The sequence below is a fragment of the Lampris incognitus genome, chromosome 5 (assembly GCF_029633865.1).
Source record: "Lampris incognitus isolate fLamInc1 chromosome 5, fLamInc1.hap2, whole genome shotgun sequence".
Classification (NCBI taxonomy): Eukaryota; Metazoa; Chordata; class Actinopteri; order Lampriformes; family Lampridae; genus Lampris; species Lampris incognitus.
Genome location: NC_079215.1, coordinates 20,433,179 through 20,457,868, shown reverse-complemented (window position 1 = coordinate 20,457,868; position 24,690 = coordinate 20,433,179). Strand labels below are relative to the sequence as shown.

General features: G+C 44.9%; 1 protein-coding gene across 3 annotated transcripts in view; it reads left to right on the top strand.

Annotated features, from left to right (window-relative positions):
* stra6l (STRA6-like) overlaps nucleotides 1-24,690 on the top strand; it is a 62,195-nt gene that overhangs the window by 31,670 nt on the left and 5,835 nt on the right. For 2 of the 3 annotated variants that reach the window (XM_056280268.1, XM_056280269.1), the window contains 3 exons: nucleotides 575-692; nucleotides 3,654-3,773; nucleotides 4,265-4,428. The exons of the other annotated variant lie outside the window; for it this stretch is intronic. In XM_056280268.1, coding sequence (XP_056136243.1) covers nucleotides 575-692; nucleotides 3,654-3,773; nucleotides 4,265-4,428 — 402 coding nt within the window. The remainder of the gene's footprint in view (nucleotides 1-574; nucleotides 693-3,653; nucleotides 3,774-4,264; nucleotides 4,429-24,690) is intronic. 3 annotated transcript variants of the gene reach the window in all.

The window sequence follows — 24,690 nt, the reverse complement described above, 5'->3', positions numbered from 1 at the left end:
TCTGTTTTTTATTTAGTTTTACAGTGGTTTAGCACCCCTTCCTCACAGCAAGAGGGTTCACCTGGATTAAATCAAAGCACTTACATGTGAAATTAACATTGTCCTTATGTAAGCATGTTTTTTTTTCTTTCAGTCAAAGAGTCACATGTAAGATAAAATGAAGACGCTACATGGAGTATCGGTGTACATGTTCAAGAGTATCTCTGTATATGCCCAGTGCCTGTTAGGTTAGGTTCCCGCACCCCGTTACTTCTGAACTGTACTAAGCAGGTATAGGAAAGCAGTGAGGCTAGACTAGAGAATAAACACTGGAAACGAGAAGAGCACAATATAATAACTATATCTGCGGAGTAAATTAACATGTGCATCTTGAAGAGATCGAGATTCTGAGATTAGGATTGAGCAAATTAATAATTCAAGGGCCATGGTCTGTGTGTGTGTGTGTGTGTGTGTGTGTGTGTGTGTGTGTGTGTGTGTGTGTGTGTGTGTGTGTGTGTGTGTGTGTGTGTGTGTGTGTGTGTGTGTGTGTGTGCATGTGTTTGCGTATATATGCATGTTTCTGCTTGGTTTAAAGGTTACCTGATTGTCCACTTTGTTCAGTTCCTGTTTGCTCTGTTGATTGTCTACCTACTGGTCCTTCCTATTCAGCATGGCAGAGCCATGGCCATGCTCACCAACGTGGGGATTATACTGTAAGGCTGTGTATTTGTGTGTGTGTGGGGGGGGGGGGGCTTGATCATTCCATTGATCAATTTCTCCATCAACAGACTGACAGATCAATTGATAGAGAGATGGGTAGATAGACGAATGGGTAGATTAGATGGATAGATAGATTCAGCCAGCCAGCCATCCAAAGCCTTTAACTCTTTGGCCCAATCCCAATTACCCCCCAGCCCTAACCCGAGTTTTGGACTTCCCTCTTCTGGGTACTGGCCCTTCAGAATGGCACTAGAAGGGGTATGGTTTGAAATCTTCACCTAGGAAATGGGACACCTCTCGTTACATCATCACCATCATCATTACGTCTGCTGCTTGGAATAGTTTGCTCAGGAGTCCCTGGAATGTTACAACATGGTTATAACATTATAGTACCATACATTTTATCTTAAAGCCTGTTGCTTGCTACCATTATCAACTATTATCATGACAAATCTGACCAGATTTGCAGGACAGAACAAGACAGATTAATCTATTGACAATGCCAGGAAGCATGTTTACACATTGGCTATTTCAGTGTAGTTCTGTCCATAGAAATTTCTGTCCTGCACTGATATCAGATGAGCGGCGAAATGTGGAAAATATTCTGCTGGATCATTTTTCAAGCTTCATACACGGGACATGGAAATAACTGTACTGTCACTCACAAATCGTCGTTTACACAAAGTTTTATTGACATCATAAATAAGAGATTTTTCTGAAATGCTTGTTATAACGATCCAATGACATATTCCTTTGCATCCACATTAAACTAAGATATTCCAATGGATTTAAAAAAAATTTTGCTTGATTATTTGTGAAGACATACACATTTATGGGCTTCTTTCCCTACACCGGTAGCCATGTCTCATGTTAAACTGCCTCTGTTCAAAAAGCATTCTAGGAATTTTATTCTACCACTACATTTGGAGTCTGCATCTGAAAACGCTCCATTTGGAGGGCCATGTGGGGGGCTAGAGAACCACTACCCCTCAATCCCCAAAGGAAACGGGTCACCCTACCATACACAGCCAAGGGGGGGAATCGGGATTGGGCCTTTAATTTAAGAGTATTGATAGAGGGTACATGTCATGTGGCATGATTTCAACAACAGCTGCTGCTATCTCTAAGGTAACAAAAAAACAAATGAACAGGGCGTCTGGGTAGCATGGCGGTCTATTCCGTTGCCTACCAACACGGGGATCACCTGTTCAAATCCCCATGTTACTTCCAGCTTGGTCGGGCGTCCCTACAGACACAATTGGCCAAGTCTGCGGGTGGGAAGTCGGATGTGGGTATGTGTCCTGGTTGCTGCACTAGGGCCTCCTCTGGTTGGTCAGGGCGCCTGTTTGGGGGGAGGGGGAACTGGGGGGGAATAACGTGATCCTCCCACACGCTACATCCCCCTGAAAAGAAGCGACTGGTGACTCCACATGTATCGGAGGAGGCATGTGGTAGTCTGCAGCCCTCCCCGGATTGGCAGAGGGGGTGGAGCAGCGACGGGGACAGCTCGGAGAGTGGGGGGATTGGTCAGGAAAAATTGGGGAGAAAAAGCGGGGTGGGGAGAAAAAAAACAAATGAACAAACAAAACAAACATACACCACCGTTCAAAAGTTTGGGATCACCCAAACAATTTCGTGTTTTCCATGAAAAGTCACACTTATTCACCACCATATGTTGTGAAATGAATAGAAAATAGAGTCAAGACATTGACAAGGTTAGAAATAATGATTTGTATTTGAAATAAGATTTTTTTTACATCAAACTTTGCTTTCGTCAAAGAATCCTCCATTTGCAGCAATTACAGCATTGCAGACCTTTGGCATTCTAGCTGTTAATTTGTTGAGGTAATCTGGAGAAATTGCACCCCACGCTTCCAGAAGCAGCTCCCACAAGTTGGATTGGTTGGATGGGCACTTCTTTGAGCAGATTGAGTTTCTGGAGCATCACATTTGTGGGGTCAATTAAACGCTCAAAATGGCCAGAAAAAGAGAACTTTCATCTGAAACTCGACAGTCTATTCTTGTTCTTAGAAATGAAGGCTATTCCATGCGAGAAATTGCTAAGAAATTGAAGATTTCCTACACCGGTGTGTACTACTCCCTTCAGAGGACAGCACAAACAGGCTCTAACAGGTACTATTTAATGAAGATGCCAGTTGGGGACCTGTGAGGCGTCTGTTTCTCAAACTAGAGACTCTAATGTACTTATCTTCTTGCTCAGTTGTGCAACGCGGCCTCCCACTTCTTTTTCTACTCTGGTTAGAGCCTGTTTGTGCTGTCCTCTGAAGGGAGTAGTACACACCGGTGTAGGAAATCTTCAATTTCTTAGCAATTTCTCGCATGGAATAGCCTTCATTTCTAAGAACAAGAATAGACTGTCGAGTTTCAGATGAAAGTTCTCTTTTTCTGGCCATTTTGAGCGTTTAATTGACCCCACAAATGTGATGCTCCAGAAACTCAATCTGCTCAAAGAAGTGCCCATCCAACCAATCCAACTTGTGGGAGCTGCTTCTGGAAGCGTGGGGTGCAATTTCTCCAGATTACCTCAACAAATTAACAGCTAGAATGCCAAAGGTCTGCAATGCTGTAATTGCTGCAAATGGAGGATTCTTTGACGAAAGCAAAGTTTGATGTAAAAAAAATCTTATTTCAAATACAAATCATTATTTCTAACCTTGTCAATGTCTTGACTCTATTTTCTATTCATTTCACAACATATGGTGGTGAATAAGTGTGACTTTTCATGGAAAACACAAAATTGTTTGGGTGATCCCAAACTTTTGAACGGTAGTGTACATCAACAAAGAAATGATAGATAGATAGATAGATAGATAGATAGATAGATAGATAGATAGATAGATAGATAGATAGATAGATAGATAGATAGATAGATAGATATAGATAGGATAGAAATGAGACTCACTTACTTTTCTCTTTCTTTACCTCATTGCCAGTCTGACCATTGGTCTAGTTATTGGTCTAGTGATTTTCCAGGTGGCTCTGGTCCAGGTCTTCTTTCTCCAAGACAAGATAAATCCCACTGATAGACAGAAACCTCTGGCTCTAAATAACAGGTACTGGCTCTGCCATCATATACTGCTGAAAGACAAAAACATTCAGCTCAAGACTCTAGCCTTGATGTTTGTAAATTAAAATTGAACCTATCAATTTAACCACTAAACAGATAACACAATGATATTGTATTGGGAAGAATTTTGGATATTGTCATATTGTGATACACAATATGTGATACACACAGATTAATGATAATGACAATCTTATTCCCTAAATTTTCTCAGAAAATTAGGTCTGAAATATTTAAAGGAGTATTATCTGAAAATTACTTTTAATTTGATATTTTACTTTACATTATCAAACGGTTAAATGTGATGAATCTCAGTTGGATTCTTAAAAATGTTATTTTTCCATATATAAGCAAATATTGTAATAATATTCTTCAAATTACTCAGCAATACACCCAAATATTTAACGATTAAAAAAAAACTTTTTTAAAAGGGCTTTTTCTTGTTACGTTTTACTCATAATTATTTGTACCATCACTCAGGAAGGCCTTCCACTGCTTCAACTACTTCTTCTTCTTCTACAATGTGGTGATGGGACTGAGCAACTGCATCTGCAGGCTGCTGTCCAGTGTCATTGTGGGGACATGGCTGGTGTCGCGTATTGACCGAACTATTATGCAGAGGGGATACGAAAGTATGGATCCCGGTGAGTTAAAGGTCCAACGGCATCATGGAATCCGTTTATGTCATGTTATACTGTGGTCACAGAGAATAATGGTTTCTGATTGGCTAGAGAGTGTGCATTAAAACAGTTTGATGCACACGTACTAAAAGGAAATGTTTAATCACTGTGCTAAATTTATACACTGGCCACAAAGTCTTTATGTAACCACAGCAACATGCTAATTCAGTAGCAAGACCGGTAAACATTGAAAGCTTTAGCTTAGCAGCTAACAATTCCTTCATAACCTTTTAATTCTGAGTCCAAAACATTCACCAAAAGAATAAGTGAATGCTTTTATTATAATTCTTTGATAAGTGACCATGGTGTAAAAGGGATAATCCACTCCGAGGTGTGCATCTTTGCCTCTGCATTGCATCCGGTGGTACTTTACTTGTCATGGATTGTCCCTCACTTATTACACTGCTATGCTGGCTATTCAGTTCTGATTGGTCAGTCAAAGCATTCTCTGATCGCTTATTTCTGAATGGCGGACCGTTTTAAAGACTGGTTTCTAATTATGGCCTCGTTACTTCCTGTTCCTTTATAGGTTGTCTTGCCTCGGCCTTTTCTGTTATGCATAATTTGTGAATATCATGATTCACACCCTGCAAGCCACTGAGGATGCACAACCTAGTGCATTCTTAGTGCCGGTCTCAACCCCAGATAAATGGGGAGGGTTGCGTCAGGGAGCGCATCCAGCGTAAAACCTTTGCTAAATCAAATATGCGGATAATAAATCAGATTTCCATACCAGGTCGGTTGAGGCCCGGGTTACCAACGACCGCCACCGGTACTGTTGGCCAGCAGGGTGCCGGTGGAAACTATGTTACTATTGGGAGAAGGAGAGGGGGAAGGCATGTCTAGAGGCAGCGGGAGAGGAGGAAGGGTAGGAGTGTGGCGGTGAGAGTCAGAACTTTGAATGTTGGCACTATGACTGGTAAAGGGAGAGCGCTGGCTGATATGATGGAGAGAAGGAAGGTAGATATACTGTGTGTGCAAGAGTCCAGGTGGAAGGGAATTAAGGCCAGGAGCACCTGAGGTGGGTTCAAAATCTTCTATCATGGTGCAGATAGGAGAAGAAATGGGGTAGGGGGGTTCCTGGTAGCATAGCGGACTATTCCATTGCCTACCAACACGGGGATCGCCGGTTCGAATACCCGTGTTGCCTCTGGCTTGGTTGGGCGTCCCTACAGAAGCCAGATGTGGGTATGTGTCCTGGTCACTGCACTAGCATCTCCTCTGATCGGTCGGGGCACCTGTTAAAGGGGGGAGGGGGAAATGGGGGGAATAGCGTGATCGTCCCACGAGCTACGTCCCTCTGGCAAAACTCCTCACTGTCAGGTGAAAAGAAGCAGCTGGCGACTCCACATGTATTGGAGGAGGCATGTGGTAGTCTGTAGCCCTCCCCGGATCAGCAGAGGGGGTGGAACAGTGACCGGGAGGGGTCGGAAGAGTGGGTTAATTGGCCAGATACAACTGGGGAGAAAAAGGGGGGGGTAATTCTGAAAGAAGAGTATGTCAAGAATGTGTTGGAGGTGAAGAGAGTATCAGACAGAGTGATGAGTATGAAGATGGAAATCAAAGATGTGATGATGAATGTTATCATCGTATATGCCCCGCAAGTTGGGTGTGAGATAGAAGAGAAAGAATTCTGTAGTGAGTTGGGTGACATGGTGGAGAGTGTATCCAAGGAGGAGAGAGTGGTGATTGGAGTGGACTTCAATGGACATGTAGGTGAAGGGAACAGAGGTGATGAGGAGGTGATGGGCAGGTATGGTGCCAAGGAGAGGAATATGGAAGGACAGATGGTGGTGGATTTTGCAAAAAGGATGTAAATGGCTGTGGATTTAAAGAAGAGGGAGGAACACCGGTTGACATGTAAGAGTGGAGAAAAGTGCACACAGGTGGACTATATCTTAAATAGGGGGCGCAATCTGAAAAGGATTGGAGTCAGCAAGGTGGTGATGGGAGAACGTAGCTAGGCAGCATCAGATGGTGGTCTGTAAGCTGACTTTCAAGGTCAAGAAGAGGAAGAGAGTGAAGGCAGAGCCAAGGATCAAATGGTGGAAGTTGAAGAAGGAAGACTGTTGTGTGGAGTTCAGGAAGGAGTTAAGACAGGCACTGGGTGGTAGTGAAGAGTTCCCAGATGGCTGGATAACCAATACAGAAATATTGAGGGAGACAGCTAGGAAGGTTCTTGATGTGTCATCTGGACAGAGGAAGGAAGACCATGAGACTTGGTGGTGGACTGAGGAAGGACAGCAAAGTATACAGAGGAAGAGGTTGGCAAAGAAGTGGGATTATCAGAGAGATGAAGCAAGTAGACAGGAGTACAAGACGTTGCGGGATAAGGCCGCTCTAATGGACGAGCGGAATAAACCGCCGTTCTTGCAATCCGCTCGTGATGCGGCTGGGAGGTACGTATCCCAGACCATTGGTCTAGCTATAACCGGTCACGGCCAGAGCGTCCACGGGGTAAAGCATTCATTAGGCCACCCTTACCCGAGGGATAGTGGATGTAGATCAGTGTAGTGTTCGGGGACTCATTGTTCTCCAGCAACCCCTCTGGCCCATTTGGGCGCTTGCAGCCAGGCAACCGAAAGCATTCTCCCTACATTTCCTTCACGGCCTGAAGGTAATGCAATCCATAGGAGGCTTCAGTGTGTAAAATAGCGAGAGCAGCTGACACGAGTTTGAAGGAAACTGGTGTTACGACTATCTCCTTGTTGAATAACTCCCCTGGCTCATGTGGAAAGCTGGTGTTATGACTATCTCCTTGTTGAATAACTCCCCTGGCTCATGTGGAAATGTGAGCCAGGGGAGTTATTCGACAAGAGTTCCGGCCATATGCCATTGGGTTAATCGGGTGGGATAAGGGGAAAAACTAGAAATAAATTTTTAATTAAAAAAAAGTTGGGGGATAAAGCAAAGACAGAGGTGGCAAAGGAAAAGGGTAAGGCATGAGGTGAGTTGTATGAGAGATTGGAAACTAAGGAAGGAGAAAAGGACTTGTACCGATTGGTTAGACAGAGGGACCGCGCTGGGAAGGATGTCGAGTAGGTTAGGGCGATGAAAGATATAGAAATGTGCTGACAAGTAAGGAGTGTGTTGACAAGGTGAAAGGAGTACTTTGAGGGGCTGATGAATGAAGAAAATGAGAGAGAGAAGGTTGGACTATGTGGGGATATTGAATAAGGAAGTGTGGTGGATTAGCAAAGAGGAAGTGAGGGCAGCTATGAAGAGGATGAGGATTGGAAAGGTAGTTGGTCCAGATGACATACCTGTGGAGGCATGGGGGTGTTTAGGAGAGATGGCAGTGGAGTTTTTCACTAGATTGTTTAACACAATCTTGCAAAGTGAGTGGATGCCTGAAGAGGGGAGAAGCAGCATACTGGTACCAATTTTCAAGAATACAGGTGATGTGCAGAACTGTAATAATTACAGAAGTATAAAGTTGATCAGCCACAGCATGAAGATATGGGAAAGAGTAGTGAAAGCTAGGTTAAGAGCAGAGGTGATGTTTAGCGAGTAGCAGTATGGTTTCATGCCACAAAAGAGCAATGTTTGCTTTGAGAACAATGATGGGGAAGTATAGAGAAGGCCAGAAGGAGTTACATTGTGTCTTTGTAGATTTAGAGAAAGCATATGACAGGGTGCTGAGAGAGGGGGTGTGGTATTGTATGAGGAAGTTGGGAGTGGCAGAGAAGTATGTAGGAGTGGTGCAGGATATGTATGAGGGCAGTGTGACAGTGGTAAGGTGTGTAGGAGGAATGACAGATGGGTTCAAAGTGGAGATGGGATTACATCAAGGATCGGGCCTGAGCCCTTTCTTGTTTGCAATGGTGATGGACGGGTTGATGGACGAGATCAGACAGGAGTCACCGTGGACGATGATGTTCGCGGATGACATTGTGATCTGTAGCGAGAGTAGGGTGCAGGTTGAGGAGAGCCTGAAGAGGTGGAGGTATGCACTGGAGATAAGAGGAATGAAAGCCAGTAGCAGCAAGACAGAATACCTATGCGTGGATGAGAGAGAGGACAGCAGAATGGTGAGGATGCAAGGAGTAGAGGTGACAAAGGTGGGTGAGTTTAAATACTTGGGGTCAACTGTTCAAAGTAATCGGGAGTGCGGAAGAGAGGTGAAGAAGAGAGTGTAGGCAGGGTGGAGTGGGTGGAGAGCAATGTCAGGAGTGATTTGCGACAAGGGTACCAGCGAGAGTTAAAGGGCAAGGTTTACAAGATGGTAGTAAGACCAGCTATGTTATATGGTTTGGAGACAGTGACACTGATGAAAGCACAGGAGGCAGAGCTGGAGGTGGCAGAGTCGAACATGCTAAGATTTTCATTGGGAGTGATGGAGGAGGACAGAATTAGGAATGAGTATATTGGAAGGACAGCTCAGGTTGGAAGGTTTGGAGACAAAGCAAGAGAGGCAAGATTGAGATGGTTTGGACATGTGCAGAAGAGAGATGCTGGGTATCTTGGGAGAAGGATGCTGAATGTGGAGCTGCCAGGCAAGAGGAAAAGAGGAAGACCAAAGAGGAAGTTTATGGATGTGATGAAGAAGGACATTGTCGTGTATGAAACACTAATATTGTTCTAAACTGTTTAAGTAGATAACTGGAAAGTGCACACGGCAGACTTATGACAGTAACGTAGGATATTTATTCTTACGCTGTAACAACCTAGCTATCCCGAGTAGAGCGGAGTACCAAGAGAGCGCCCTGGTTGCGATTCTGCCTTATATACTCTTCAGGAACAACCAATAGCTGACCTCCACCTCATTCAGCACCAATCACATTTGAATGTGCACATTCAAAACCAACCAACCCACACTGGTTAATATTCTGTGTTGGGAACACCACAGCTCCTCCCCTGTAAATTCAAACTTCTTTTTTTTTTCTAGGATTCTAACATATCCTTTTTGCTCTTAAGCTCATAAACATGTACAGTATTTCTTCAACAGTAACCATACATTACATTACAAATTTCTTTTCTTTTTTTTTTCAATAACCAATCTGCATGTCAGTCACAAGTTCAGTCTATCAGGAGGACGTCTGTCTCTCACAGGACGAGTGTTCCTTTCCACAACTGGCAGTGGTGGTTCTACAGGTCGTTCTTCCACAACCTGTGGTTCAGGATGTTCTGACACATCAGTGTCTGCATTGAAATCATCAATCTCCCAAGAAGCTCCATCACAAGAGTCCATTTAAGTCTGATTTGGATTTCCCTTAACACCCAACATCTGGTTCACATGTCTTTTCACACAATTTCCATTTACTTCAACACTGTATGTGACAGGACCCAACACTTCACTTATAACTCCATTCAACCATTTCTCCCCTCCCCTGTAATTTTTTACCAACACGTTTTGACCAACCTTAAAAGACCTAACACAGGGAAGATTTGGTTCAGACTCGGTCTGCATTCTCTGAGAGAACTTTGGTCTGATAAGACACAACCTGGTTCGCACCTGTCTTCTCAGAAATAGCTCAGCTGGGGTCTTTCCTGTCTTAGTATGGGGTGTGTTTCTGTACCCAATCAGAAAATTTGCTACACAGTGCTCAAGCGTCATACCACCAATGGCTCTATTCTTTGCAAGGGATTTCTTAAGATTTTGGACCAATCTTTCAGCTAAACCATTACTTGCAGGATGGTATGCAGGTGACTTGATGTGTTTTACTCAATTTTTAGTCAAAAATGACTCAAACGCTTGCGATACAAATTGAGGTCCGTTGTCAGTTACAACCTCTTTAGGCAACCCATAAGCTGCAAATAAATTTCTCATTGCTTCAATTGTCTTAGATGAAGTAGTAGTGGTCATGGGAACTATCTCTGGCCATCTAGCATAGGCATCCATCACTACTAAAAACATCTGCTTGTGGTCCTCAGCAAAATCAAGATGTACTCTTTCCCATGGACTCGAAGACCATTTCCATGTATGTATCGGTGCGGTAGCAGGCATACTACGCTGCTGCTGACAAATAGTACACTGATTCACTTCACGTTCAATACTGTCATCTAATGTAGGCCACCAGAATAAACTTCTGGCGAGGGACTTCATTTTAACTATTCCCCAGTGGTGCTCATGTAATTCCAACAATAGCCTGTCTCTTAGTTTATCAGGCACTACCACACGGTAACCCCATAATAAACAATCATCCTCAATGCTAAGCTCTAATTTTCTCTGAAAATAAGGCTTCAGTGACTCATCCTGTACATGTTTAGGCCATCCAGTTAACACCAACTGTTGAACCACTCTTAACACAGGATCTCTGTCTGTTTCTTTGGCTATTTCTCTAGCAGTAAGAGGTAAGTCTTCCAGGTAAGACACTCTGTAAATTGGGTTTGACGCCACATCTACATCAGGCTTCACAGGTAATTTTGATAAAGCATCAGCATTGCTATGCTGCTCTGACTTCTTGTACTGGATTTCGTATGTATACGCTGCCAAAATTAGAGCCCACCTTTGTAATCTAGCGGCGGCCAGTGTTGGCACACCTGTTTTAGGCTCCAGAATTTTCAACAGTGGCTTGTGGTCTGTCAATAACAAGAATTTCCTTCCATAAAGATACTCATGGAATTTCATAACTCCAAAAACAAGACCCAGTGCCTCTTTTTCCAGTTGAGAGTAATTCTGTTCTGTTTTAGTTAACATTCTGGATGCAAATGCGATAGGTCTCTCACTTCCATCTTTCATTTTGTGGCTGATTTTTTTTTTAAGCAATATATTTATTGAATTTTGTTTGCAAATTACATCAAAACAAGTAATAGCACAGTGCAGCAAACATTTTCACCCTACCCCCCCCCATAACCCTGTCCCTATAACAAGTAATACAATTCAAAGCAGGGTTAAAGAAGATAATAAAGATAAAAATTCAATTAATAAAAATAATAAAATAAAATAATAATAACAATAATTTCTTTCACAGACTGATTAGAGGGTGTGGTTTTTTTTCAGTTGCTTTTACGCATATAAACAGTCAGATAGAGTTGTTCTACTCCCCCAGAGCTTGTTCTTGATTAAGCAAGTTACCAACATTAGTATTACGTCTTAGGAAGTTCAGAAACAATCCCCAGATTTTATCAAAAACACTTTGTTTACGTCTAACAATATACATTATCTTTTCCATTGACATGTTTGAGGCCATTTCTTTAACCCACATACCAATTCTTGGTCCATCAACACTTTTCCAATTAAGAGCAATTACACGTTTTGCTTGTAATATACACATATCTATAAATCTGAACTCATTGCTATGTAAATGTGGGGTGGTAGGATATAAACCAAGAATAAAAAGCTTTGGACTCAATGGTAATTTCTTTGACAAAATTTGATCAATCATATCAACAACATCTTGCCAGAAGGTTTTCACTGCCACACATTCCCATATACAGTGAAACAGCGTCCCCCTTGCCTCACTACACTTAATACAGGTATCAGGAATATTGTCATTAAACTTGTGCAATTTAACAGGAGTTATATATGTACGCATCAGCCATTTATACTGTAGAAGCTTTAGGTTGCTGCTAACTATCTGTCTCTGGGCCTCTTTACATGCCTCACTCCATTCTTCTAAAGATATTTCCTCCTCTATATCTCCCTCCCATAATCTCAGTTTTGTCTCTGATGATTCATCAGATCCAGATACAAATAAGTCATACATAGTTGAAATTAAACCTTTATCATAACAGTGTTTTGTGACTGCAACTTCTAATATAGAAATAGTAGGAATGTCTAATGAATGGCTTTGACAGGATGATATAAAACTCCTTAGCTGAAGATATTTGAAAAAATGATTCCTTGGAATGTCATACTTGGTAGATATTTCCTCAAAGGACATGAATACTTCATCCTCCTCCCTGTACATGTCTTGCACTTTCCTTAACCCCTTTTCAGCCCATAATTTAAATCCCCTATCATTTTGCCCTGGTTTGAAATTGGCATTACCCCAAATAGGACTGAAGCGTGACCGGGACATATTTATATTCAAATACTTACAAGCATCGAACCAAACATCAATCATATTCAATATTATAGGGTTGTCTGTATTTTTCTTCAGATATTTACGGTCTGCTGAATACAAATACAGGTGCAATGGTAAGCCTGGTTTAACAGAGCAGGCTTCCAGATCAATCCAAGCTGGGGGACTTCCAGATGAGAAGTAAAACATAATCGACCTTAATTGTGCTGCCCAGTAATACCATTGGATATTTGGACATTTCAGGCTTCCTCGATCATATGGTAGATAAAGTAAAGATAGACGTAATCTAGGACGTCTATTTTGCCAAATAAAGTTGGTAAACAGTTTCTTGATTTTCGTGAACAAAGATGAAGGAGGGGGTAGGGGGATATTCTGGAACAAATAAAGAAATTTGGGAAGTATATTCATCTTTAGGATATTAATCCTGCCGATCATTGAAATAGGTAAGGATGTCCAATGCTCTATCGAAGCAATACTAGCGTCCAGGATGGGCTCATAATTTGACTGAGCAATCTTATTCACCTCAGGGACAATTTTTATTCCCAGATATGTAAATGTGTCTGTTGGGTTGAAGGTAGAAGCATAAACAAGACCATTCTTCCTCTCTGTTTCATTCAGTAACATTATAGATGATTTGGAGTAATTAACTTTATAACCAGATATTTTCCCAAATGATTCAATAAGGCTTAGGAGCGCTGGGATAGATCTATGCAGATTTTTAAGCATTAATATCACATCATCGGCGAAGAGTGCTACCCTGTGCTCCAGATGTTCCTCTCGAATTCCATAAATATCGCTGTGTGTCCTCACCGCTATAGCAAATGGTTCTATCGCTAGGATAAAAAGTAAAGGCGATAAAGGGCTCCCTTGAGGGCAACTTCTACAAATGTTAAAAGGTTTAGAAACCTTACTATTCGTCAAAACTTCTGCAGTAAGCCCTGTACAAAGCAATCTTACCCATTTGATAAATGTATCCCCTAGGCCAAATCGTGTTAACACTTCAAACAGATAAGGCCATTCAACACGGTCGAAGGCCTTCTCTGCATCAAGTGAAAGTAAGGCCGTGTCAGGCGCCTCCCTCTGACTGTATAAAATATTGAGCACTCGTCTAACGTTATGAAAACCCTGTCTCCCTTGAATGAATCCGTTCTGGTCTTCTCCCACTACTCTAGGTAGAAGATCCTCCAATCTTCTTGCAAGAATTTTACAGAGTATTTTTGTATCAGAATTTAGGAGACTAATTGGACGCATATTTTCACATTTTGTATTTGGTTTCCCCGGTTTTGGGAGTAAAGTGATTAGGGCGCCCCTCATAGATGTAGGGAGAAGACCATTCTCAAAGGATTCCTGAAACATCTCCAAGAGGGGTGGTATTAATTTGGTTTGAAATTTTTTATAAATGTCTATAGGGATGCCATCTGGACCCGCTGATTTTCCAGCCTGCATACACCCAATTGCTTCTGCAATTTCCAATGCAGTTACATCTTGATCTAATACTCTACTTTCCTCTTCCGAAATTTTAGGAATATTAAGATTGTCTAGGAATTGTGTTTGCGTGTCCAGATTAGGAGAGCACTCAGAGCTGTATAATTTCCTGTAGAAGTCTCTAAAGGCTTCATTAATCTCTGTCGGGTCCACTATAGTTCTACCACTTGGGACTTCAATACAATTAATAGACCTTTCTGTTTGTTGTTGTTTAATGCGCCATGCTAGAAGTTTTCCGGGCTTTTCCCCCTGATCATAGTAGGACTGTTTGAGTCTCATTAAATCAGCAGCCGCTTTATTAGCTGCCAGTTCATTGTACTGTGCTCTAAGCAGTAGCAGTCTTGTATGAACATCTGTAGGTATATTTCTATTATTATATATTTCTGTTTCCAGTTTTTTAATTTCCTCATCTAATGTCTTCATTTCAAGTCGTGTAGCCTTTTTCTTGGAACTAGTGAAGGAAATGATTTGGCCCCTGATAAAGGCTTTGAAAGCCTCCCACCTTGTGCTAGCAGAAGTCTGGGACTTGTTACATTCAAAATACAGGTCAATCTGCTTATCTAAGAAATCTATGAATGTAGGATCCGCAAGCCACCCGGGTTGAAAACGCCATCTCGGGGGGTCGCACACTAAGTTATTATCTTCATAGGTCAAGGATACTGCAGCGTGGTCAGACAGAACTATACTACTATAATGACATTCATCTATTTTGGAGACAAGTAGCGCTGAAACCAAAAAGTAGTCTATGCGTGAGTGAGTTCTATGAGTACCGGAATAGCAGGAATATTCTACTGCGTTCGGTTTACCATGCCTCCAAACATCAAACAAATTTAATTCCTTCATAAAATGGTGTATCGTCTTTCTGGACTTACTGTGGGTATCATCTAAACCAGTTGACCTGTCTTTTGAAGGATCTAACGTACAGTTAAAGTCGCCAGCTATTATGTATTTCCCAGGATGATTTGAAGCAGTCAAAAACAGACTATTATAGAATTTAGAGTCATCTTCATTGGGGCCGTAAACATTTATCAAAGTTAAGGTTTCAGATAATAACCTACCCTGGACTATAATATACCTCCCTGCAGGGTCCTTAACTACATGCTGTACCCGTAATGGATCCGATTTATGAATTAGTATCATAACCCCTCTAGCATGAGTGGTGTAAGGAGCAGACAACACTTGACCCTGCCATCGTCTTGCTATTTTGGGAACGTCCTCATCCACCATGTGTGTTTCTTGTAAAAAAACGATTTTTGATTTCAAGGATTTTATCCTGCTCATTACCTGCTTCACTTTTGTGAGTTTGATCAAACCCCTACAATTCCACGAAGTAAATTTTACCTTGCAACTCTCTGACATTGATTCCGGTATGTTATATTAGGAACCGTAGTGAAGAAGTACTTTGACAAACCACACCCACTGATGAAAGAATAAATAATAAAATGAAACCACAACAACCCACCCTCAACCCCATACGAACCTATAGTCCATGAACTCTGGATATCCCCTCCCATCCCACGTTTAACTACCGCTAAAACGAGTTTCTCTAACTTTTCTTTTCTTCTCGCTCTAGCTCGCTATCTTACTTTTTCTAAATACTAATCACACATAACATCATTAATGAACTGTTCAACGCCAACAACATGTAGGCATATATAAAATTAACCATCCGAGCACATACACAAACCCGGAACCCGTGCATGCAGACTGGAAGACGAGGAGAGGGAAAAGTCTGTAGCCTGGTCACAAGAGTCCGCGATGCATCGGGCCTTCCTTCCTCCGACAGGCGCATAAACCGATGATGACTCTCTCTGTCCCTTAGGTCTAGGCCTACTTGGATGTGCCCATGTCATTTCGGCTGGTGCTTGGACATTGTCTCTCATTCAGGGTTAAGTGCATTTCACAAAAGCTGAATAGTCTAGCTATAAACCAGACTCCGTCCTGTCCAGGTAGAAAAATAAAGCCTAAACAAAAACAAAATGGCGACAGCCCGAACACGTAGCTACATCTTTCGTGTAAATGGAAATAAAATAAAATAAAGTGAGCTTAATAGCCTACTGCATCAGTCCTTATCCGAGGGATTGAATAAACCGCTCCACTTCTGCCGGGGTTTGAAAGGTGTGGGGTCTCTCGTCGTGTGTTACCAGGAGCCGGGCTGGAAAGATGATTCTGTGCTTGTGGATCCCCTGGTCTCTCAGCTTCTTCCGGACCTGGTCATAGTCGCGCTGCATCTTGTGCACCCCAGCAGAGAGGTCGATGTGAAAACGGACCGGCGTGTTCTTGTAAAGGACCTGTCCCTTGGTTTTGGCTGCCTTTAGTACTCGCTCCCTGTCCTTAAAGTTCAGGAACCTCATGATCAATGTCCTTGGACGACCCGTGCGAGAGTCTACCGGAGCGCCGATTCTATGAGCCCGCTCCACCACCAAGCCCTCCCGCGGATCCATGTTCAGAGCCTCCGGCAACCACTTCTCCAGAAATGCAGGTGCATCCTGGCCCTCTTCTTTCTCCGGTAGGCCCACCAACCTTACGTTATTTCGCCGACTCCTGCATTCCAAGTCCTCCACTTTGTCAGTAAGGCTTTTGACGGTGTTTTCCAGCGTGCTAACTTGGGGTGTTAGCTTCTTAACGTCGTCCTCCACGTCAGAAATCCGTTGCTCGGCCTGTTCCATGCGGCCCGTGCATTCCTGTATTTGTTTCTTTACATCCGCAATTGTCGCTTGCACTCCATCTATTTTCTTGTAAAGTCCACTTTTCAAAGACTGTATGGCTTTCATGATATCTAGGTTGCTATTCTTATCTGTGTCTAACATTTCGTCATCTTCCTCGTGGTCGTCTCCTTCGTTAGCCATATTTTCAACCTGCATGGTGTCGCTAACCTTCTCGGCCTCTTCCTCGTGTCGCGATTTCCTTTTCTCCTTCTCTTTTTCTCTCTTTGCCTTTTCTTTCGGGTTTTTCCCTGACATTTTAGTTCTGGGTACTCTTATACACGTATTGCGTGACTTTAGACAAGATTCGGATTACTATTGTAGGATTAATTTACACGGTAGCTGCAGAGCTTGAGATGTGCGACCCCCTAGTCCCTCGCCATAACCGGAAGTTCCATTTTGTGGCTGATTACAGCACCAACTCCATAAGGAGAAGCATCACATGCTAGTATGATATGTAACTCTGCATCAAAATGTACTAACAATTTATCTGACTGAAGAGACTTCTTTGCACTATCAAATGCACTTTGACATTTCTCTGACCATTCCCAGGTTGCATCTTTATGCAGCAATGCTGTCATTGGATGAATCAGAGTAGATAGATTAGGGATAAACTTCCCATAGTAGTTTAACAGAGCTAAGAATGACCTGAGTTCAGTTACATTTTTCGGAACTGGAGCCCTCTGAATAGCATCTGTCTTTTCCTTCATTGGATGTATGCCCCTGGCATCAATGACATGCCCTAAGTATGAAACGCTGTTCTGCATGAATGCACACTTCTCTCTTTTAACCCTGAGATTGTAAGTTTCAAGTCTACTAAGCACCTCTTCCAAGTTAGTCAGGTGCCTTTCTGTATCTTTTCCAGTAATTAAGATGTCATCTAAATAACAGATGACTCCTTCCATGCCCCGAAGAACCTGATCCATAATCTTTTGAAAAATAGCAGGGGCGCTAGCAACACCGTAGGGTAACCTATTGTAGTGATACAACCCTCTGTGTGTGTTGATAGTTAGGTAATGTCTTGAATTGTCCTCCAACAGAACTTGCTGATAAGCCTGCAACAAGTCTAATTTGGTAAACTGCTGACCTCCTGCTAGTTTAGCAAATAAATCTTGGGTTTTGGGTAGTGGATACTGTTTGTAACCAGGTTAAAATTAATGTTTTTATTTTATTTTGTTTGAGTATGAAATTTCACCAAATCCTGTCTGTGTGCTGTTATTTGTGTTTACTACATTTTATTTTATGTCATTATTTACTTTTATGTATGTTTTCCAACGACCGTCATATACGTGTACTGTCGCTTTAAGAGAGAGGTCTTGTGGGTACACGGAAGAGGGAACGCGGGAGAGGCCATTTTTGTTTTGTGGGAGGAGTCTCAAGCAGCAATCGAGCCGAGCCACACGTGTTTCTTACCGTGGGACAGTTTTGCTGGTTGAGGAGAACGTAACCTTGAGTGTCCCTGTAAGAAGATACTGCAAGCTGTGGGATAAAATACTTGTTTATCCTTTCTTACATCGGAGTCCCGTGGACGGTTTCTCCTTCTAACGCACACGAGTGGAGTCCGGGCAGTGGTTGAACTTCGACCCCCACGTCCGTAAGAAACACCGCTCCCGCTGGAGGACTGGACGGTTGTCGAAGGGTTTGAAACCAAAATAAATGGCAAGGTGGGCCAAATAGAGTCCTGTGTGTCCCCGCTCCTTCCTTGATCATGATGATGATGATGATGATGAGAGACTGAGGGCCCCCCACAACACCTGGGGCCCCACCCAACTAGAACACAACGCAGAGCTAATGATGAGAGTGACGGGCATGCAGCAGGCTGACCAGCATAGAACAGCATAGGACTGCCCCCGTTACATTGGTGCCGTGACCCTCCTGGATTCTGAGAGTGACATCAGTTGCTCGCCGCGGGAGGCTGCTGTCGTCATCAAGCCCCAGACGTCCTCAGGTATTTCTACAGACTGTACACTCATGTTACAGTGGACTGGAGTTGAGCTGTGTGGACACTGGACAGTCATAGCTGTGGTTACCATGGACTGGGCTTGTGAACAGGACATTTGTATATACTGAAGGAAGAAAAACACACGAAAAAAAAAAGGAAAAAAAGGTTAATGTTGATGTGATTGAAGGACTCGTGTGAATAATCTATTGATCTAAACTACTGGATATGTGCATATGTGATTAATCTATTGGTGAATTTGTTGATTGTGTGTGATTGTTTCAATCTCTTAGTGATTTCTAGATTAAATTATTTAAATGAATTGAGCTTTTCACTTTTTTATTTTATTTTTTATTTTATCTGAGTGTTAGAGGTAGGAACATGGCAGAGGGTGGTTCGTACGTAGGTGGGGGTAACATTGCTGATCAGGATCTTTTGGATCGCCAGTGTGCTATGGAGAGGGGGTACCAGTTAGATGTGGGTGGGGGTTTACGGCTAGGTGTAGGTAGGAGTTTCGGGCAGCTCTTAGAGGGCGGGGAACCAGACACCAGAGCACCAGGACCTAGAGACCCGACCACATTTGGCACTCCTCAGTTCACCTCCACACGCTACGTAGAACGGGCCAGGCCAGGTATCAGCGAAGGGGCTGTGCTGGGTAACAGCGAGCAGCCAGTGGGTGAGTTAGCCATGCTCATTACTCGGTTAGCAGAGAAGATAGGAGAGTCAATCACTGCTAAGCTACAGGAAACACAAATGCTTAGAAACACACACACAGACAGTGCTAGGTCTGCTGAACAGTGTTCGGAGACAGTGCCTAGTGTTAGAGTAGTAATGCAGACAGACGCTAGGGAGCCTCCTATTTTCAGGGGCGACAGCTCTGATAAGTTTACAGTTCATGAGTGGGAGAGCCTTATGACTTTGTATTTGAGGGAGCGAGCCATTCCAGTTAGTGAGCAGTCACATGAGATTCTAGCTAAGCTTATGGGGAAAGCAAGGGACGTGGTGAGGATAAAGCTGCGCAACACATCTGTCGACCACATAGCGAACCCCCACATTATTTTTGATGTACTGAAGCAACACTTTAGTGACTTCACATACTCGAGCATGCCCCTGGCGGACTTTTACAGTACGCTGCCCAAGCCAGGTGAGGACGCTATGGAGTATTGGATTAGGCTTAATAAGACAGTGGAGGTGGCTGACGAATGCTTGAAGCGGCAAGGCCGTAGTATTGAAGAGCCAAGCCATGAGGTAAGCATGATGTTTATCAAACACTGTCCAGATCAGTCTCTTGCCAATGTTTTTAAGTTCAAGTCCGCAGGGAAATGGTCTGCTAGCGAGATCCAAGAGAGGCTTGATGAGCACATGCTGGAGAGGAAGTACCGTGTTGCTGCAGGTGGACAACGTGAAGCAGGCGCGGTAGAGCGTAGGTTCCATTCACAGGTTCATGTCCCTGTAGTCGACGTGGCTCCCGACTTGAACACGACCGTGCCGGTGGTGCCATCTCCCGTCCCGGCTCATGCGTCATCTACACCATTTTGTGCAAGGTGTCCTACACCGTCTCCCGCACCTGTCTTTGGCGGTGATGACTATATGAGGAGTTTGGTGAGCTTGCTAGACCGTTTGGTCACAATGCAGACTCAGGTTCCAGTTAGCGCTGCGGTCCAGACACCGACGCGGACTCAACCGCCAGCTAGCGCCGCAGGGCGGGTGCCAGACGCACCGCAGCGGTTGTGCAGGGTTTGTAAGTCTCCGGATCACTCCACATTTTCCCACTGCAGCCGGGAGAACCGATGTATAAACTGTTTGTCTCCTGGTCATTGGAAGAGGGACTGTCCTCACCCTCAGCCGCCCAACCAGCTCCGTTCTCAGCCTGGTGGAAGAGCTGGTCGTCAGTCTCGTCCGTTAAACTACTAAACCCACACCTAGAGAGGGATGGTGTGGGTAATGTAGATGTATCCCTCACTGATGTCTCCGACCTGGCTCACTTGTATGAAGACAAGTGTGCCAAAGCACCTCAGGGTTCGCGTATGGTCATTCAGGCGACACAGAGGATTCAGGCTTTCAGTGACTTGTTCTATGCTCCTGTTCTTATCAACCAGAGTGTGCAGCTTAATGGCATGTTGGATACTGGCTCTATGTCATGCAGTATCAGTGAAAATGCAGTAGAGAAGCTCGCTCTGGGGGTGTTTTACCTGAGAAGCAGCAGCCTGAAGAGAACATTGTCTTGATTGGCTGCGGTGGTCTGGAGACTAGGCCTGATGGTTTTTATGACCTCAACATGCAGCTTTATGGTGTTTCCTTTGTCATACCCACTCTGGTCGTGCCCGGTCAGCATGATGATCTGATAGTCGGCACAAACGTCATTAAACATGTGGCCCATGTACTCAAGAGTGGTACTGAGTACTGGGACATCGCGTCCAGACAGGAACATCCGTCTAGTCCTGACGTTGAACAGTTCTTGTCCATGTTCACGAATGTAGAGCGCTGGAGGGGTGGTGCAGTTCCTGAGAAGATAGGTACTGTTAAGCTCACCCAGGCCGTGACACTCTTACCGAGGCACGAGCACTTAGTCTGGGGCAGACTTCCTGCTAAGGTGCCTATGTCAGCTGGAAGCACTGTTGTTGTGGAGCCGACAGACTCCAAGGCCATGCCACGCAGTGTCCTCGTAGGTCGACTTGTCACACCGCTCTGGGGTGATAGGTGGGTACCCATGACTGTTGTCAATCCATCTGACAAAGCCATCACACTGAAAAGGAACTGCAAGTTGGCTGATGTGTTTCCATGCTTGGCGATTGAGGACTTTAATGTTTTCCAGGGACTGCAATCAGTTGCAGGGAGGCATGAGTCCAACGCCACAGATAGTGCCTGTCCCCCTGTCCAGCCGGCTAGGAGTTTGTCAGAGCTCGGACTCAGTGACATTGACCTCAGCTCCTGTCAGGTTAGTGAGGCATGCAAGTCCCAGCTCACTCAGCTGCTCACCGAGTACCATGACATCTTCTCCAGGGACTCTCTGGACTGTGGCGAGGTCACAGGATACACACATCGCATCCATCTGGTGGATGAGCGCCCCTTTCGCTTGCCCTACAGGAGGGCTCCCCCAGCCCACTATCAGAAGTTGAGACAGGTTCTCACTGATATGGAGGAGAAAGGGATTATCCGGAAGTCCTCGAGCGCATACGCTTCACCGCTGGTTATGGTATGGAAGAAGGATGGCGGGCTTCGGATCTGCACTGATTTCAGATGGCTGAATGCTCGGACCTTGAAAGACGCTCATCCCTTGCCACACCAGTCGGACTGTCTTGCCGCGCTGGGTGGTAACTGCCTCTTTAGTACGATGGACCTCACCTCTGGCTTCTTCAACATCCCAATGCATGATGAAGATGACAAGAAGTACACTGCTTTCACGACTCCCCTTGGGTTGCATGAATACAATCGCATGCCACAGGGCCTTTGTAATAGCCCTGCAGCCTTCATGAGAATGATGATTGGGATCTTTGGGGATCTGAACTTCACGAAGCTTTTGTGCTATCTTGATGATCTTCTTGTCTTCGCGCCGTCAGAGGTTGAGGCTCTGTCGAGGCTCCGCACTGTGTTTCAGAGGTTGAGGGAGAACAACTTGAAACTGGCTCCGAAGAAGTGTCATCTGCTGCAGAAGTGGGTGCGGTTTTTGGGCCACGTGGTTGATGGCGGAGGTGTGTCTGTCGATCCCTCCAAAGTAGAGGTCATCTCCAACATGACAGTGCAGGATCTCATGGAAGGTGATGGGTGCACGCCTTCTGTTCGTAGGATCAAATCTTTCCTTGGTATGGTATTTTACTACCAGCATTTCCTCCCGAACTGCTCCTCCGTGGCTAAGCCCCTGTTCGCCCTTACAGCTGGACAAAAGAGGAGGGGGAGGTTGGCTAAGGATAAGAAGCCCCATGGCAGCTTCCGTAAGCTTACCTCCGCAGACTGGACGGTGGAATGTGGGGAAGCATTTGATCTGTTGAAGACGATGTTACTGGAGTGTGTGGTGCTTGCCCATCCAGACTTTGAGGTGCCTTTCATTTTGTCGGTCGATGCGTCTTTGGACGGACTCGGCGCGGTGCTGTCTCAAGTGCCCCGAGGAGAGTCCAAGGCCAGACCTGTTGGTTTTGCAAGCAAGTCCCTCAGTGCCTCACAGCGGAAGTATCCAGCTCATAGACTGGAGTTCATGGCGCTGAAGTGGAGTGTTTGTGAAAAGTTCAGCCACTGGCTGAAGGGTCAAAGCTTCACCGTTTGGACAGATAATAATCCGCTGACTTATCTCCTAACGAAGCTGAAGCTTGACGCGTGTGAGAACCGCTGGGTGTCTAAGTTGGCGTCTTACACCTTCGATCTCAAACACCTGCCAGGGAAGAAAAACGTGGTGGCGGATGCATTGAGTCGCGACCCTTTTTCCAAGCCCGTCAGTCAGAGGCTACTTAGGGAGCCCTACCCGGCCCTTGTTCAGGAAGCCGACGGGGTTGAGGGGGACTCTGTGCAGGATGTTTTCAGACTCAGTTGCCAGTCCCAAACACTGAGTAGTGCGCGATCTGGGTTTGCTTGTGATGCAGCTGAGGTCAGGGCTTTTTGTCAAGCCAAATGTGACTGGCCTGATGCATCAGTATTCACAGCACTCAGTTTGGTCCAGCACGTTCAGCATCTGTCGGGTGGTCAGGATACACTGCCAATGTTATCCACCGAGGAGCTCAGGTTGAGTCAGGAGCAGGACCCCTGCATCTCCAAGGTGTTGCCCTTTGTCGCTGTTCGGAAGCGGCCATCGAGGCGTGAGAGGCATGGTGCTGACCAGAAGGTCCTCAGGCTGTTGAAACAGTGGGAGAAGTTGGAAGTCAATGATGGTGTCTTGTACAGGGTGACAAAGGACCCAGTGTCCAAGCAGAGGAGGTCTCAGTATGTTTTACCTCTGAGTCTGAAAGACAAGGCACTGTCTGGCATCCACGATCACGCTGGTCATCAGGGCCAGGACCGTACTCTCTCTCTTGCAAGGCAGCGTTTTTATTGGCCTGACATGGAGAGGGATATCAGAGCATATGTCAGATGCTGTCGGAGATGTGTGTTTGGGAAGACCCCAGAGCCAGCTGCTTGCGCGCCCCTGGAGAGCATTAAAACTTCCGCACCGATGCAGCTTGTGTGTATGGATTTCTGGTCCGCTGAGGACAGTAAGCAGCGGTCAGTCGATGTCTTAGTGGTTACTGACCACTTCACTAAGCTTGCTCACGCGTTCCCCTGCACCAATCAGACAGCGAAGCAGGTCGCCAAGAAACTCTGGGATCATGTATTCTGTGTTTACGGGTTTTCGGAAAGAATACATTCTGACCAGGGCACAAACTTTGAGAGCAACCTGATTGCAGAGCTTCTCAAGTTGGCGGGTGTAGCGAAGTCCCACACGACGGCCTACCATCCTATGGGTAATGGCAGGACAGAGCGTTTTAATCGCACGATGGGGAATATGCTCCGTTCCCTTCCGCTTCAGCAGAAGCAACAGTGGCCTCAGCAGATCCATTCTCTCACGCTCGCGTACAATGCCACTGTTCACGAGACCACGGGTTATGCACCTTTCTTCCTGATGTATGGGCGTGTCCCAAGACTGCCGGTGGATGTTATGTTCAGGCAGGTTTTGCATGATCCTCACGTTGTTGACTATGACTCTTATGCTCAGTCTCTGCTTTCCTGTCTAAGGAGTGCAATGGAGATCGCTCAGAAGCACTCCACGGCTGAGCAGCAGCATTAGGCGCGACAGTACAACAGACATGCCAAGGGCACTGTCCTGTCTGTCGGGGATCGTGTTTTGGTTGCGAACCAGAGTGAGCGAGGGAAGAGAAAGTTGGCTGACAAATGGGAGAACGGAGTGTACACGGTTGTCGGTGTCAACCCCAATATCCACGTCTACAAGATTCAGGATGCAGAGGGGCACACCAGAGTGGTGCACAGGAACCGTTTGTTGGAGGTCAACTTCTTGCCCCTTCCTGAGTTAGATCAGGGTGAGGAGTCCAGTACAACCAGTCAGTTGCTTGACTGCGCAGAGTCCGATGAGGAGGACAGTGCAGATGGCCTGACGGTCTCAGGGGATGCAGTGGGGCTAGCAGTCTCATCACTTGGAGATTCGCCT